Below are 17,775 nucleotides of genomic sequence, written 5' to 3' on the forward strand. Positions count from 1 at the left end.
AGAGATTGATGAAATAATGTATGGGCTGTTTATTTAGTGAGTAGTGCTTGTCAGGAATAAATTATGTATCCAATAAAGTAGATGAATCTCAAAATCAAGATATTGAGCAAAAAAGGCCAAATGCAAAATTGTAGTAATAATTTTTTCCTTGATTGTGGGGCCTGAACACTGGGCCTGGGTGCTGTCCCTCAGTTCTTCAGGTCAAGAGTAGTGCTCTACCACTTAAGCCACAGTGCCACTTCCAGCTTTTTATGCTTATGTGGTGCTGAGGAATCGAACCCAGGGCCTCATGCATGCAAGGCAAGCACTCTAGCATAGAGCCACCTTCCCAACCCAGTAATAATTTAATTTATATGAAGCTTAAGAAAGACTATACTTTTCCAGGATGATAGAAATTAAACACTGTTTTATAATAAGAAAGAACAGTTGAGTTAAAAGGAACCTAAAGAAACGTATTAGGTCTAAATATTAATAAAAACTTTGTTACAATCCTTTTATTTTGTGTGTAAATAATAGTATAAAATGAGGTCAAGATTAAAGCATTATTTATCTAACATACTACTTTTCAGAAACCCAAGGCCTTTTTGTAGGTTTTTTTCTTAAAAATAAATGTACTCTACTTTAGGATTAAAACATGATGTTACTGAATGTATATAGTAGTAAAATAGTTTCTATAGTGAAGTAAATTAATATGCCTAGCATCATTCATAGTTTATTTTCTATATGGTAAGACCAAATAAAACCTACCAATTTATAGAGAACCCCTATACAATAGAGTTTTATAAACCATCGTCCTATATTACATATCAGATCTATTTGTTCATTATGTATATCTTCAGATCTCACAGCCCCACCCATGTTAACCACTTTATATTTTTTTATTTGAAAATTTAGATGAACACATATGATAGAAAATGCCATATATTTCATTGCTCATCCTATATGTATTGGACAAATGGCAATATGATCTCCTTGGACAGTCCATGCTATTCCTCAACTACATAGACCACATTTTCTTTAGTAAATCATTCTTGGACACATTTAAATTATTTCAATGCCATGGCTATGGTGAATAATGCTTCAATGAACATGTGAAAAATATAACTGTCTGACTTAAAATTATATTCCAAAAGCAGTAATAGTTAAAAATGTATTGCACTGGCTTAATATTAGAAATCTGAACCAAACATATATAAGCAACTGATTTTCTACAAACACATCAAATAAGGATATGATAGAAGAGATAAGGTCACAATTGCAGAGATTTCTGCCCATAAGCAAAATCTTGCTTGTAACCTGTTCCTGACCAATAAGATTTCCCTATATTTTAATTGTTGAAAAGGCTCAAAACAAGAATATGCTATTATATGTGAATATTACATAAAATTCTAATTTTGGTGCTATGTATAAATTTTTCCTCAGATCCCATTCACATTTGTGTGCATGTGCTATGGCAACTCTTACGTTCCATGGTATGTGTAGCAGTTTTGATAGAAACATTCTCCCTAAAAAACCTAAGATGCCTATTAGCTAGTCCTGCTCATAAGAAGACTTTCAACTCCTTTTACAGTTCAAAAATTTAAAAAATCATTAAAGCTGGATGGTAGAGGCTCACATCTATAATCATAACTTTCAGGAAGCTAAGGTTTGAGGCTCTTGGTTCAAAGCTAGTCCAGGCAACAAACCCTTGATAAGAGTCTGGAAATGGAGGTATGGCACACATGGCAGAGCATCAGCTTTGTGCAAAAAAGCTTAGTGAGGGCTTTAACTGCAGGCTCCAGGTTCAAGCACAAGCACTGATACATATACATATACATATATGAAAAGCAGCAAGCTAAGACTTTTGTGTTTCACAGCAATGGGCTAACATTTAGGAGATTAATATTGCTTCTGGAAATTTTAGTTTTGACAATTTTTTAAAAATGATGTAACACCCATTTTTTAAATTCAATCTGATGTTTTCTTTTAAATCTTTATGAAGAAAAATATTTATGTTTATTGTATTATCTTTAAACAGTTGTACAAAAGAATAGCTATTGCTCAATAGAGCAGCTTATTAACAGAGTATGTCCCAATCAGTCACTCCTTTCAACATTCTCACTCATTTCTACCCTATTCATCCCTTCCCTTTTTTCTTATCTTTATTATAATGATGATGAACAGAGTGGTTACAGTTACATGCGTAAGATAATCAGTACATTTTTTTTAGCCCTCCCTCATTTTCTCCTACTTAACCCTCTCTACTGCCCTCCCCCACAACTTATATAGTTCGTTTCCAACACAGTATCAAGTGTTGCATTAGATCATCCTTTGTTTTGCTGTTTCTGTAATTCCCTTTCCCTTCCACAGATCAGATAAACATGTAAGACAAAGGGTACAGGAAAGCAAAACAGAAAAAATTAGAAATAACTGCATACAGGACATAACCCAGTTCCTCCAATGTAAATCCTCTTAGATAAAGTTTTACTTAGGACTTACAGTTCTTAATAATTCCAGCCATTTCTCTTCAAAAGTATGTGAATGGCTGATTGTGAACTTAATTCTGAATTGAAGAAAACATAACTCTTTTGCCATGAATATATCTTTAAAGAGTACCTAGTTCTTACATAATAAATCATTACATCCAGATGTATGTAAACCCGAATGCTTTTAAATTTTGATAGTGACATCTTTTATTATGCTGAACGTTGGCTTTATGAGAGTCTGTTGTCTCAGTCTGGTAAACATTAGTAGTCTGGACCAAGAAGGAAAGACACTTTCCTTCTACTGTCAAAGAACGTACACTATTGTAAAGTTCTCTCTTGAAGGTACTTCTACAATAGATTTCCTACCAAGTATTTCTCAAATGTTTTTACTGAAAGGATCTGTATCAGTAGATTATATTGATATATCAATCTATATCAATAGCTTATTAATCTCTTATCCTAAAAAATCCTTATCCAAAACAATGATTATGCCCAGTTGTCAATTTCTGGATCATAAGATGTACATTAAGATGACAGACAGCAATAATGTGCTATTCTTTTCCAAAAGCCATAATAAAGATTTAAAAAGTGTATCATGATGAAATGGTGTTTTAGGAGGTGGACACCTTTACTTTAAACATATGTATCACATGCATATACTGAGATATATGATACTCCATTAAAATGTGGAATTTCAGTATTTTAATGTGCCAGTTAAAATACTCATAGAAAAATAAGCATTTATTAAAACTTTATTTTTCTCAAGTATCACATTTTCTTTTGCTATTATTGTCAATGTAATAAGAATGATAGGACACTGTGTTATACTTAAAAATTATTTTATTTTCTAAGGAAAGTCCACTCTTATTAGATATAGAAGCTTTAGTTTTCATCTTGGTGAGGTTTTGAGGAAGATTTAGGAATATTTGGGTTAGATCGAGAAAACACCTTTGACAGAGTTGAAGATACTCTTGCAAGCATTTTAGATCCTTGTACGGATATAATGGATTTGGAATTATCTGTGAAAAATAACAAATATTATGAATAATGGTTAGTAGTTTAATCATGACTTAGAATCCAGAAGTTGACATTCACACAATATTTTGTGGAATTTAAAGAACATGTATAGTGTGTTCACTAGACTTCATAATACTCTTATGGGGGAATAAGAAGAATGCTGTCATACTTCAGAGAGTGAATTCTGGCAAGGTTCAAACTCTTGCTTATTATATACATAAAAAACTGTCCAAACTGGCCCCAGAGCTTGGCTTGGCTCTCAGATATTATTGTGCCCAGTTTATACTCACTCAAGTGAGCAAAGTACATCTCTTTAAGTCCAAAATCTAAAGGGCAGAGTAAACTGCATTTCTATACACTGAAACTTTCTTCCTCAGAATGCAAGTAAAGGCCTCCATTGGGTCAATTTTTTTTTGTGGATAGGTCCCAAGTATTTGTTGTTGTTGTGAAGATGGATCTGTACAGATGATTTTTTTGAAATCTCCATGTGTGCTTTTTCTTTATCAATTATTCAGTGCACAGGGTGTTTAAGAGAACATGCTATCTTGGTTTATCTTAGGTTGTGATAGGAGTTAAGAGCATATAATAACAAAGCGCCATACTCTTTGGATTGCCATTTGTGATATTTGAAAGTCAGGAGATTTCATATAAAGCTTTCAGTTTCTGCTTTCCTTGATATATGGAAAGAAGTGAAATAGAAGACTTGGGAGAATCTAGCATGTCAGGGATGGAAATGCCCCATTCAGGTGGAGTACGCTGGCTCCAGAGACATATACACAGCCCCCTTCCAGACCTCTTGTTCTTGTTTATATTACCTAGAGTGCTCAAGAGGTCACTGGAGGCTGTTGAGGGAGTTTAGGCCTTATAATCAGGCAGAGATCTGGGTTTGAGTCATAGATTTGTAGCTTACTAGCTTGTGTGATGACTTTGAATAACCTATGGCAATTTTCTTCTATTATTCGTATTTTTTCCTAATGATTTCAGTTACTGCATCTCTTGCCATTTTGGTGTAAAGTTACAAATAGCTAAAAATTGTTAGTCATCAGTATGACGGCTAGCTGGTCATACTGATGACTAGCAATTTGAATATTATTTCAGTCGCCCTTTGATAATGTACACAGGAAAGGCTCCTCATTCTGACAAGGTAATTCTAAATTCACAATGATGTTATTGAGAACTTTCTTATACTGACTATAAGTTAGCATATTTTGTACCTGAGTTAATTTCCTTTGAGAGTTGCTCCGTGTCACTATCAACATTAACTCCTTTGAAGAGGGTGGTAAACTGCCAAGGAAAAGGACATGCTGACTGTCTTTTTTCCAACACTAAAGTTTAAACACATCTAATAGTAAAGCCATTATACCATCTTACAGACATCCAGGCTTATAAGTTTTGTTATTCCTACGGTTTGCCCTTGTTGTGGATGCTGATAATAGCATTGAAACCTGATTGCTGGGACTTAGCCAGTCTTAACCCATGCAACGATGTCAGGTCTGTTTGCTGCTTCCTTCTTTGGATTACCTAGAGTAACCTACCAACTCTTTTTCTCACAGTACTTAAAAAGATGAAAGAAGAAAGAAGCATATTAATTTCTTTCTTAATTTAACTTCATAATATAGCCCTTCGGTGGGCCCTGGCATAAAAAAGTGCTTTGTTTTTGTGGTGGTAACAAGGATCACATACTGGTTTAAGACTTGCATCATTTGTGTGAATGCAGGGAACAGTTATTTCAGAAAGGCAGTATGTGAGTCATTAGTTAGAACTCAAATCCTTCAAACCTTTTGTCTATTGAGAGTCTTCTTAATTCTTCTGGTAAGAGAAAAGGCTTATCTCTCAGAATTTTTGGTGGTACGTGGGCAATCTCTTCTGTGCCTCTACATTTCAGCTTTGTGACTAAAACTTTCCTCAAGGCAAGGCAATAGAATAGGGTGAGGGAATGGGGAATAACGCAGGGATCCCTTCATAGAGTCCATCTCATCAGATTCTCATTTTTTAATTCAGGTCAGAAAGCAGTAGTGGGGTTTTTGCTGTTGTGTGTTTGTTTTGATTTTTGTTTTTAGAACTTTATTCTCTCATTCTTTCTATGGAATTCCCAATCAGGAAATATGTGAAGAAACTCACAAAGTTATCCATTACTTTTTTGAGATTTGCTTCCTTCCACAAACTCCTGCTGCTGTTATGTTTTAGATCCAGTCATTGTAACAAGTGAGACAGGGAAAAGTCAGCTTTCTACAGCTTACTTGGAATTGGGCTGGATAACATTGTTTTATCTTTTTTTATTATCAAGGTGATGTACAGAGAGGTTACAGTAAGGTAATAAGTACATTCTTGTCAAACTTGTAACCTCCTCCCTCATTTTTCTCTCTCTTTTCCTCCCCCTTTTAATACCTCCCCCTAAATTGAAAAGTTCATTTCCAACATATTCTCCTGTTCCATTGGTGTCCTGCCTTGTCCTTTGTCTCACCTTTTGTTGTTCCCCTTTCCTTCTCTAATTCTGTTACACATATATACAATATCCAGGGTACCAAATTACCATAGTTTTTTTTACTATAAGTAGCAAATGGGAAAAGTGCAAATGGTGGGAAAGTTCTGATTGTCTATGAAGTGATTAGAGCAGATAGATTACCAACCAGAGCCTCACTGCATCCCTTTACTTCCATATGATTTTATTTTGGAGAAATATTGCTCAAGTATAGTGTGAGATATCTTTCAATAGATGTTTGCATTAACAAGTAAGAATGAGGTTATGTGTAGAACTAAAACCATTTCTCTGGAAACTTGGCAAAATATTTTAAGATAACAAAATATCTTAAGTGTGTGTCACAGGATATTAAGAACAGGTTCTGAAATTATAGTTGTATTTTGATACTTAGAAATGCGTGGATAATTGATGAGTTGTGTACATGCAAAGTTGGGTGGACTTTTTAAAAAATTAATTCAACTAAGAACAAAACAATGTAAAAATGTCAAGAAAAGAGAAAGTCCATAGCTTCTCTCTTCATTTGAGGATTAATCCTTCTTAGAAAGGAAAAGCTTTTAAGTTCACAGGAGAGTTCACAGGGGAAATTTAAAAGCTGTCAGTAAAGTCTTTAGGCAGAAAGATCTGGCCACTCCCTCCTTACTGTTCCCTTCCTACCTCTACCAAATCCTGTATGGGCTATCTACCTGGCCAAGTCCCTCCCACAAGATAGTTAACAGCTAATGAAAACTTTCATTACAAGATTTTCAGACACTAGGGGCAGGTTCTCAGCCAGTTGGGGAGATCCAATGTGAAGGACTGTGAAGAGAGAAATGCTTTATGTTCCCCATGTCCCACCACAGTCTCTGATAGGACTTTAAAAATGAGGCTTTGTATAAGTGGACTCCATTGTAAACAAACTAGTGGCTATTGAAAAACACTTACCTGAACACTGTTTGCATTCTCTGGCTTTTGCTCCTGAGAAGTTTCTACAGGAAAAGAAAACAAAAAAGAAAAAAAAATGTATGAGTTATGTATATTTGTTGAGGCAAACCTAATTGTATTATATTTTTAAAATGGAGGACTCACATGACTTTATTATTTTTTTAATTTTTTATATCAAGGAATTACACAAAGTTATTATTGTTATTAGTGTGCAAGCAATAGGAGCAACTTGGAAAAGGATCAAGCTGAGGAGTTGTTCTGATGAAGAGATAGAAAAATTCCTAGTATTTAAGAGGCTCAGATATTCAGACTTCAATCATTTGAATTTTTTCATGTATTCTCTGAAACTAGGAATATGTATATTCAGTCTAATCTATCTACTGAGTTCTAGACTTAAACATTCAATTTTTCATGTGACATTCACCTTAAATGTCTAATGGATGCCTCAGTCTCAACATTGCCAAAGTGCTATTTATATATCTCTTCTTGCCCTGTTAGTTCTTCCCATGCTCTCCTGCTCACTAAAGACCTTTGTCTATGATACACCACTGTACTGCTTTAGGCTCTCAGGAATACATGTAGAAATGGTCATAAGTCTTCACTTTTGCAAAGTTTACCTTCTCTCTAGAGACACTAAAGATAATAATTAGGATTTACAGTTGGCCAGATAATGGTCAGGAACAAACAGCCAAACACAAAAAAAGGCAACGAAATGTTGCATATGATCGGTACAACTTGTGGGCATGTATGTTACATAGGGCCATGATAAGAAACAAGTTTCAATTTCAGAGAGTGAACAGCATGACCTCTCTAACGAAGTGACAGTGATGTTGGATGCATCAAAACCCCCCGTGTACATCTAGAGTTCCCTTATTCATCCAATGAAAGAATTCTAGTAAGCAAAATGTCTCAGGGTTTATGGCCATAATTCAGAAATCTCACCAGAGGTCCTTGTAGTATGGTCCTAGAATTATGTTAGATTCACTAGTATTCCATGAATTTTCTTCATGAAAATGATTTCCACTTCCAAGTTGAGAGAATACATTTCTTGAGTACATCTTGGAAATACTCATGACAAACTTGGGGTTGGAGCTGCATTATACTGAACACTGCTTTTTGTGCATGCTGTCATTGTTAAAATCACATTTATCCTCTTAGGTGTCTGAATATACAGTTCTAACACATAGAAGCAATCCATACAAATAGATCCTTAAAACCAAAACAAAATAGGGTCTAGCCTCACAAATATGAATATGAACAAATAAATTTAGCTTAAAAAACCCTTTGTACATTTAAAAACAGTTTGTACATTGTAGGACTGGGCTGTGAAACAAAGCAAGTCTAATCTGTCTGAGGTATAATTAAAATCAATTCTCATGGAATCTGACACCAATATAAATTTTTATGATGATTCACTTTTTAAAATTTATCACGTGGTAAATATAAGTGCCCCACACTAAACCAGACAAGGCAAAGTATCCAGCTCAATGGAACACTTGAATTATGGAATATTGATTATATTCTAATTGTTTACTCAAAGTAATAAAAAGGAACAGAATTAACTTCAAAGTTGATAAATAAAAACTTATAAAAGTAGAAAACAACCAAGTTATCAAATAATAAAAAAATTTTCAATGATTTTTTTTAACTTAAGAAAAATATCAAACCTGTTAGTTCTTTATCATTTGCCTCTGGGTTAAAATCTTCTGTTTCACTAGAAAGAAAAGATAAAAGAATGTTATTTTAAAAACACATGTATTAGGAAAAACGAAGCAAAACAAAAAAACAACCAAAGCACAATTATCCTTCAAATGGAAGAAAAACTGTAAGAGAAACTGAACTCTTTACATTTGTTAGGATGTAACTGCTGTTTCTAGATGGACTTTCCTCCATTTCAAATAATTATTAAGTATGCATAAATTTTGCCAGGTTATCCATCTTTTTCATGTATTTCTGATCCAGTAACTACATTTACACAGTTGTGCAACCTTCCCTATCCTACAGTTGCTTCATTCTTGTCTGAAATTCTATGCTTTCTAAACACAAACACTCCATTTCCCTCTCTCAACTCTTGTAAGCAGTCCTGATTTTCAGCTACTCTGGTTTCTCATATAAGTAGATGCATGTGATATTTGTCCTTTTGTGAGTGGTATATAATAATTAGTGTAAAAATGTTTCCACGTTCACTCATGTTGCAACATGTGTTAACATTTTCTTCCTTTTAAATGTTTATACATATGTTTATATATACATATGTATTATGTATATATCTGTAGTACATAATATATATTATGTACATATTGACAATTTCTAATATATGTGCAAAAATGCAAATTTACATATTACACATTATGTGCTTATTATTATGCAAACATATGATACACACAACCCATATAACATATATACATGATATAAGATACATATACTTAATATATAATAGATAAAGGTTTATATATATAAAACAACATTTAAAACAACATATACATACACACATAAATACATATATGTCATAGAGTGCTCATTTGTTCAGTGATGGAGAATTGAGTTGTAGTCACTCTTCTGTGTACAAGTATCTGTTCTAATCTCTACTTTCATCCTTTTTTTGTTTTTGTATATGATTGGCAGTGGAATTAGTGGATCACATAATTATTCAATGCTTAAGTTTTTGAGAAAGCAGAGCATGGTTTGCCCCAGTGGCTGTACCAATTTGTATTCCCACCACTGGTACATAGGGATGCAGATTCTCTACATCCTTTCAGTGGGAAGATTCTATTTTTTTCTGCACCACTTCTGGTTTTCTGAATGGTTTCTTGGAGATAAGAGCCTCACAGACTTTCTTGCCTGAGCTGGCTTTGAATTGCGATCCTCAGATATCAGCCTCCTGAGTAGCTAGGATTACAGGCGTGAGCCACCAGCACCCAGCATTCCTTTTTTTTTTTTTTTTTTTTTTTTTTGGTGAAAATACCATACAGAGGGGTTACAATTACATAGGCAAGGTAATGAGTACATTTCTTATCAAGCATTGTTGCCTCCTCTTTGTTTCTCCTTCCCATCCCTTCCCATCTCCCACCTGCTACTCCCCACCCCCTTCATTCTAATTTTTTATTAGTAAAAACTGCAGTTTTAGGTCTTATATTTAAATATGACCTATATTGAATTAATTTTGTGGTATTGATTCCAAAAACTATCCTCTAGGTTCTACTGGTTTAATGCTGTTATTGATATCCTCTTCTTATTGACATTCTGTCTAGTTTATTCATTATTTAAAGCGCTCTTTTGAAGTGGCATGCTATTATAGTTCAATCAATTCTTTCCTCCTTTAATTCTGTATATATTTATTTCATGCACTTTAGAGCTCTGGTTTGGTGCACATATATTTTTAATCTTTTTGGTGAATTAGCTCTTTTTCTCATGACATAGGGCTCTTCTTTTCTTTTGTAATAGCTATCTTTACTTGATGTTCTCCCCCTTGGTTGATATAGCTCATTTTATTTGAATGAGATATTATACTTCTGCTTCCAAAGATCTCAAATGAGTTACCTATGGACAACATAAACGTTATCCTATTGGTTATATCCATTCTGTAACTCTGCACTTTCCTTGGCGGGGGAGGGGTCCGGTTGTGGAGCCTGAACTCTGGGCTTGGGCACTGTCTCTCAGCTCTTCAGCTCACGGCTAGCGCTCTACCACTTGAGCCTCAGCCGCACTTCCAGCTTTTTCTGCTTATGTGGTGCTGAGGAATCGAACCCAGGGCCTCATGAATGCAAGGCAAGCGCTCTACCACTGAGCCACCTCCCAGCCCTGCACTTTCTGTACTTCATTTATTTATGCCGTGATTAAAGACATGTAGGTAAGGATCTACTTCATCTATTTTGTTGTATTCTGTGTCCTATTTTTTGTGTAACTCATTTTTTCCATTGCTGTTAACTGATATATTTAATTGATGCTTTTGAAGTTCACATTAAATCTATTCTTGTTGCCTTTTATTTTTTCTTAATTTTTTATTGTTTTTATAACATTAATGTACAGAGGGGTTACCATTTTATAAGTAAGATAATGAATACATTTCTTTTGGGGAAGTGTCATCCCTTCCTTTGCTCCTCTAATTTTCCCCTCTTATACATGCCCACAAGTTGTACAGATCATATTCAACATTTCGTTGCCTTTTATGTGTGTACTACAGATATTTTTGTGTAACTACAATGGGGTTATGTATACTATCATAAAGTATTTACATTGATATACTGCTTTAGAGTTCTTCATACCTCCTTTATGTTACAGATGCCACAGTTTGCATCTTTATATCTTTTTTTGGGGGGGGAGGTCCAGTTGTGGCACCTGAACTCTGGGCCTGGACGCTGTCCCTCAGCTATTCAGCTCAAGGCTAGCTCTACTACTTGAGCCACAGCGCCACTTCTGGCTTTTTTCTTTTTGCTTATGTGGTGCTGAGGAATCGAACCCAGGGCCTCATGCATGCAAGGCAAGCTACATTCCCAACCCTAGAATTGTATATTTTCCTTTTGAGTCTGAGTTACTACTAATTATCTTTTAAATGCAACTGGAAAATTTTCTTTAGTATTTCTTAATGGGCAAGGCTAAAGCAAGCACTGGTGGCTCACGCCTGTAATCCTACCTACTCAGGAGGCTGAGATCTGAGAATCACGGTTCAAAGCCATCCCAGGCAGGAAAGTCTTTGAGACTCTTATCTCCAATAAATCACCAGAAAACCAGAAGTGGTGCTGTGGGTCAAGGGGGAGAGCACATGCCTAGAGCTGAAGAGCTGAAGGTCAGTACCCAGGCCCAAAGTTAAAGCCCTATGACAGACTCTTTTGATTTTTTCCCTTTTTATTTATGAACTTTTTACCAACTGGACAGTTTGTCTTTTTACCTTTTTACCTTGAAAATATGTCATTATAGCCTCCCATATTTCTTCTGAGATATCTACTAATTATCATGAAATTCCTTATATATGATGAATGAATTTTTCTCTTTCTACCTTAAATATACTCTCAGTATTTTGATAGTTTGCTTAAAATGTGTCTTTACTTGGTTTATTAGCCTGCTTGGGGTTTCTTGAGATTCTTTCTCATGTATACCTGTGTCTTCAAATTTTGGGAGTTTATAGGCATACTTATTTCCACAATTAATCCCTGTCTGTTTCTCAATTTTTGTATGTGAATCCCCATAGTATATATATTTAACTGCTTTCTTTGTTTTTGGTTGTGGTGTTTTTTTCTTTTTTCTTTTTTCCCTGGGCCTGAGCCTTAAACTTTGGGCCTGAGTGCTGCCCCGAAGCTCCTTTTGCTCAGGGCTAGCATTCTACCATTTGAGTTCAACTGACACTTCTGGCTTTTTCTGTAATTATTTTGTAATTAATTGGAGATAAGATTCTCATGGAATTTTCTGACTGAGCTGGCTTCCAACTGCAATTCTCAGATCTCAGCCTCCTGAATAGCTAGTATTATACCAATCCTGGGCTTTATTTGACTGATAATCCCCCCTTCTCCCAAGACATTTGGCTCTGTTGTTTTGAATTTTCTTCTTATTTGGTTTTTTAAAAAAAATTAATTGTGGTAATCAGATTTGAACATTTAAAATGATTTACATTCAAATGATTGATTCTTTTTGTCAGACTACTGAAATCTGTAGTTAATTCTGTCAAGTAAAAAATTTCAATTTCAGCTATTGGTTTTAGGTCCAGTATTTTTGTTTGGTTCTTTTAAAAATAATTTCTTTTATCAAGATACATTGTATTCCTAAACTGCTTTGTTAAATGTCAACTCCTTTGTACAACTACTTAGAGGTAATAAAATGCATACAAATGTTCTCAGATTTCATATTTTTCTCATTTTCCTTAATTTTATGTTGACTCCTTGTGCATATTGAAGGTTATATTTTAAATGTGATCACATCCAATTCAGAGACTCTTCATTTTTGTGGAGATTTATTTTATTCTTCTGACTCTGCCATATTCCCTTATTGCTGAAAATTCCTAATGATCATTTGTAGAAATTTGGCATTTGTGAGATGAAAAACAAGAACTACTCCTTTCAGCTTTTGTAGACTGATATGAGTATCCTTTAGTAATTAGTGGGATAATAAACATGAGAAGAGTCTCTCAAGTGGAGTCTTAATATCTCATATCTTTTTTGAGCATATGCTTTCCTGGGTCCCTACATATGATTTACCTTCCCAATGTTCTTGGATTGAATGAAAGATTAAGTTAGAATTTTGCTCTAATTCTCAGAGATTTATATATCCTATTAAATAACTTTCTTAGGATAATTAGCACTGGCTCAAAGCATTGTAAACTAGTGCCTTCTGGGGGAGTGGGTCATAAGGTAGTGGCTGTTTCCTCCTAACTACATTGTGCTATGGTGACAAGAGGTTTGGTAAGAATAAGTAGAAGCCCATAGGGGTTTTCTCTACTATTTTCAAGGTTGCCTTTTCTTGATTAAGTGTTTAAATATTTGTTGTGAATATTTGATAGGCTTTCATACAGTTAGAAAATTGTCTTAGTGAATTTGTAGTTGTTTATTTTTTATTTTCACTGAAAAGCAATAGCTTAGAACTTCCATCTTATTCTAAATTTATTTGTATTGAGTTATTACCTGTATCACTTTCCTCTCCTTTACTTATGCAAATAATAGAGTTGCTTGCATTAATACTATTTATATTAAAATAATTTTGCATAAAGAAATATCCAATGTGAGGCTAGACAGGTACTCCAAAGTAGTGTCCCATTCATATCAACACCATCCCAGTGTGTTAAATGGGGGAGGAAGTAAAACTAAGCTTTCCTCTGTGGTCTCAGTTCTTCCCCATACAGGAAAGTCATCTTTTCCAGGTCATAATTTTGTTTTTAGTTTGCAAAATGCTGGGTGTTTTTAGAGTTGCTGATCAGATTTTGAGTCTACAGGACACTCTGCCCATGTTTTCTCCTATAATAATCTAAACTTGGATTGTCTTTCTGTCATGTAAAGGTACCCATTGTTAAAGGTCCATATCCAACAATTGTTTTCTAGATGTTTCATCTTACATTTTTCCTTTTATCTTTGTATTATTTTTATAGTAATGCTATACACTGAAATGGTTCACTTACTTGAGAGATGAGCAGAGATCCTTTTGTTCCGATTATATACATTCTAATTTTGACCCAATGGCTATTTCACAGATTTAAAAAAACTGCCTCAACATACTAGCATGCTCTTGATCCAAGATATTAATACATATAAAAGCAGATCTCAATAATATAGAGGTTAGGTCACTAGAAAGGAGAAGGTGGGAAGGAAAAAATATGAGGACTTTTCCACAGTGGGGAGAGAATGAAAGAAGGGAATAAGGAGGTCTAAAATTGAATACTTGGCCAATGACCACTCTCCCACATGTTCTGTACTTGTTATATATCCTGCAGCAATGGAAGATTTCTATATTAATATTACATTAATTGAATGTACCTGGAAGATGAAATAAGATCTTCTTGATTGTATGAAGATGAACTCATAATTCTGTGTATTAGGTAATGTGGTGGTTCATTAATTGGGATTAATTCTTTTTTCTGAAAAAAATGCAAATCAGGTGTTATACAAAATAAAGTTTGACATCTTACTGGACCTTTTTTTTGTCTTATATATACCTTATTGAGAAAAATTTTAGACCTAAATCTTAACTTACCTTACTTAAAAGATAAGCCCTATAGCTGTAATTAAAATGTCTCTTCCAGTATTAGAATGACTCAGTGAAGGTGTTCTACGGTATTGATGTTACTCATCTTAACACAAGTTACTCATCTTAACACATACAATAATCTCTTCTTGGAAGATCATGTGCTTCTAAATTGACAAAAGTATCTGTTCACATCTCATGGTTCATTTTAGGTTTCTTTTTTGATAACTTGGGAACTGCTGCCAAATTTATGACTCAAGAGAATGGTCTCATTAGGAAATCCTACACCATAAATTCTCCCCAGACGGATATAGTAAAAATTTTTCGACAGTATAAAATATTGAGAATCAGCATTTGAAAGAAGTAACAGGAAGTAGTCACCAGGATGATAGTAGGGTATACTGGCTCAATGTACTGGTGATAGTAAGCATATTTTCAATGAACCTGTTAAGTTTGGGCAAGTTTGCTAAAACTTTCTAAAGAAGAAAGCTAAATATTTGTCTGAAGAGGTCACATAGCTAATGAGTGAGTCAACATTCAAACTTGGATATTTCTTTTCGGTGCTATGGGTTAAACCCAGAGTCCCACACATTCTAGGCAATGATCTGCTTTTTTATGAAACCTTTCAACCAGACTTGTCTCAATGCTTCCAGTCCCATCCTACTGGCATGCATCTCCCTGAAAGAAATGCCTAATGGTAATTTTCAAACGTAATTTAGATATAATAAGACTAGAATGTATGTGAAACAATAATTTCTGGTTTATTCCTTTCTCTTAACTATTTCCATCTCCTCTTTTTGTTTGCTAGCTAGTTAATCTAGGATTCTGTTACCCGCTTTCTCAACCCAGTGCTATTATCTATTAATTACTTGCCTTGTTATTGTGAGTAACTATAGTTTTAGTAGGATGCTTTTCTGAACATTCTAGCACAGAATTTGTGAAGTTCTCTACCTTTTTTAGTCTCTCACAATCATTTTTCTTACTCACCTTGTAGTGCATTTTTTTCCCTCGAGGAAGGTTAGTTTCAGGCAAGCTTTTTGAAGATACCATGTCAAGCATACCAAGAGATCTCTTAACACTTCTTTCATCAGTTTCTACAGCCCGGCTTATGGGTGCTTCAGTCTTTCTGATGGCCACACTACTTTCAGACTGACAACAATTGCTTAGCGATAAAAGCTTCCTCAGGCTCTTTGCACTTATTGTTGACTTAGGTGATGCTACATTGCTTTCTTCTGACTTCAGGACTTGGCTTTCTTGAGCTTCAGATATTTTTCTTAAACCTTCTTCGGCAACAAACTCTCTTAAAACCAATTCTTCTTCATCAGAACCTATTTCATCGTCTCTGCTTGTATCTGAAGATACTTGATTAATATCATGAGCTACTAACCGAATGATCAGATCTTTTTTGCTTCGAACATCTTTTAAAAGCTCTATCTTGGTGATATCAGGCTTGTTCATATTCATAAATGAATTTCTGCAAACAGCCTGAAATTGAAAGCACAACAACAAAAATAAGTTTTAATCATTACTCCTCTAATTCTTTTTAATATGGTTATTTTTTTGGGATTTTTATTTTTATTTTAATATCTTCAGATGCTGCTTTTCAGTAAAATAGTATTGCAACAGGATGAACCAAATGAAAATGATAATAGTTTCTAGTGTTATTATTTCCTTTACATTGAATTCACATTAATCTACTCTTAGTCTAAAAATATGTCTAACATGAATTTTCTTTCTTAAATTTTGCATTTTGTTAAAAATAATTTTGTTGCTATCATTTTTCATCATTTCTTTTGAAGGTTTCATGAAAAAATAGACAACTATTTTTAATCTTAGGCAGAAAATCATAGAGAAATGTAAATGCATGTATTTTAAAGAAAGCAATCATCTAATGTCTACTTTAAAAGATATGAGGAGGGGGCTGGGAAATTGGTTCAGTGGTAGAGTGCTTGCTTTGCATGCATGAGACCCTGGGTTGAATTCCTCAACACCTCATAAGCAGAAAAAAGCCAGAAGTGGTGCTGTGGCTCAAGTGGTAGGGAGCCAGCCTTGAGCTGATGAATAGTGCCCTGGCCCAGAGTTCAGGCCCCATGACTGAAAAAAGAGGAGAGAGAGGGAGAGAGGGAGAGAGAGAGAGAGAGAGAGAGAGAGAGAGAGAGAGAGAGAGAGAGAGAGAGAGAGAGAGAGAGAGAGAGAGAGAGAGAGAGAGAGAGAGAGAGGAGAGAGAGAGAGAGAGAGAGAGAGAGAGAGAGAGAGAGAGAGGGAGAGAGAGGGAGAGAGGGAGAGAGAGAGAGGAGGGAGAGAGAGAGAGAGAGAGAGAGAGAGAGAGAGAGAGAGAGAGAGGGGAGGGAGAGAGAGAGAGAGAGGGAGAGAGAGAGAGAGAGAGAGAGAGAGAGAGAGAGAGAGAGAGGGAGAGAGAGGTTATAAGGAAACTTTTAGTCCTTGGACTTTTACTCTATATTTTCCATCCTTAATCCATGTATATATATATATATATATATATATATATATATATGTATATATATATATACATATATATATATACATATATATATATGTCCTATTTTTTCACCTTCCTGGTGAAAAAAGAGATTTTTAAAAACAGTTCCAGGGTCTCCTAACTCTAATCATAGCAACACAAGAGACTGAAAAAGGAAAAACTGATATTTGAAGCCAGCTTGGGAAGACAGATCTGAAACAAACATATCTTTAACTAGTAAAAAACCAGAAGTCAAGCTGTGCCTCAAGTAATAGAGCCATAGTCTTCAGCAAAAATCCCAATCCTGTCACCCTGCGTTGAAGCCCCAATCCTAGCATATGAACAAAATATATTTTAAGAATTAACCCATTTCCTTAGCTTTTGACCATGCTACATACCACTTAATTATATAATCATCTTAGATTTAATCTTCCTCTGTAACTTTGCAAGACAACCTTTGAGTCTGACTGTTTATATGAAAATAAACTATTTAAAGCAACTTCATAAAACCAAAATAAGCATCTTGGATTGGATAGGAAAATCCCCACATCATGATATTTGATTTGAGAATCTGTTCTTGCCTATGTATTAATATTCATATTAACACATAATAATAATATGGTGAACTGACAGTGGATGGTGGAGAATTACGCTTGATGTAGAGCCACATTGTCTCCATATCTGGTCTGATCTACTGTTCTTTATATTCTCTGTTGCTTGTAGAAGGTAAATCTAACTCATCCTCA

General features: G+C 34.7%; 1 protein-coding gene across 2 annotated transcripts in view; it reads right to left on the reverse strand.

Annotated features, from left to right (window-relative positions):
* Nucleotides 1-3,287: 3,287 nt before the first annotated feature.
* Fsip2 (fibrous sheath interacting protein 2) overlaps nucleotides 3,288-17,775 on the reverse strand; it is a 77,096-nt gene continuing 62,608 nt past the window's right edge. For both annotated transcript variants that reach the window (XM_070019550.1, XM_070019540.1), the window contains 6 exons: nucleotides 15,538-16,035; nucleotides 14,343-14,443; nucleotides 8,553-8,599; nucleotides 6,886-6,929; nucleotides 4,697-4,766; nucleotides 3,288-3,484 (listed from right to left, as the gene is read on the reverse strand). In XM_070019550.1, coding sequence (XP_069875651.1) covers nucleotides 3,348-3,484; nucleotides 4,697-4,766; nucleotides 6,886-6,929; nucleotides 8,553-8,599; nucleotides 14,343-14,443; nucleotides 15,538-16,035 — 897 coding nt within the window. In that variant the 3' untranslated portion in view covers nucleotides 3,288-3,347. The remainder of the gene's footprint in view (nucleotides 3,485-4,696; nucleotides 4,767-6,885; nucleotides 6,930-8,552; nucleotides 8,600-14,342; nucleotides 14,444-15,537; nucleotides 16,036-17,775) is intronic.

The sequence above is a fragment of the Dipodomys merriami genome, unplaced genomic scaffold, assembly GCF_024711535.1.
Source record: "Dipodomys merriami isolate MVZ:Mamm:240054 unplaced genomic scaffold, mDipMer1.0.p SCAF_1, whole genome shotgun sequence".
Lineage (NCBI taxonomy): Eukaryota > Metazoa > Chordata > Mammalia > Rodentia > Heteromyidae > Dipodomys > Dipodomys merriami.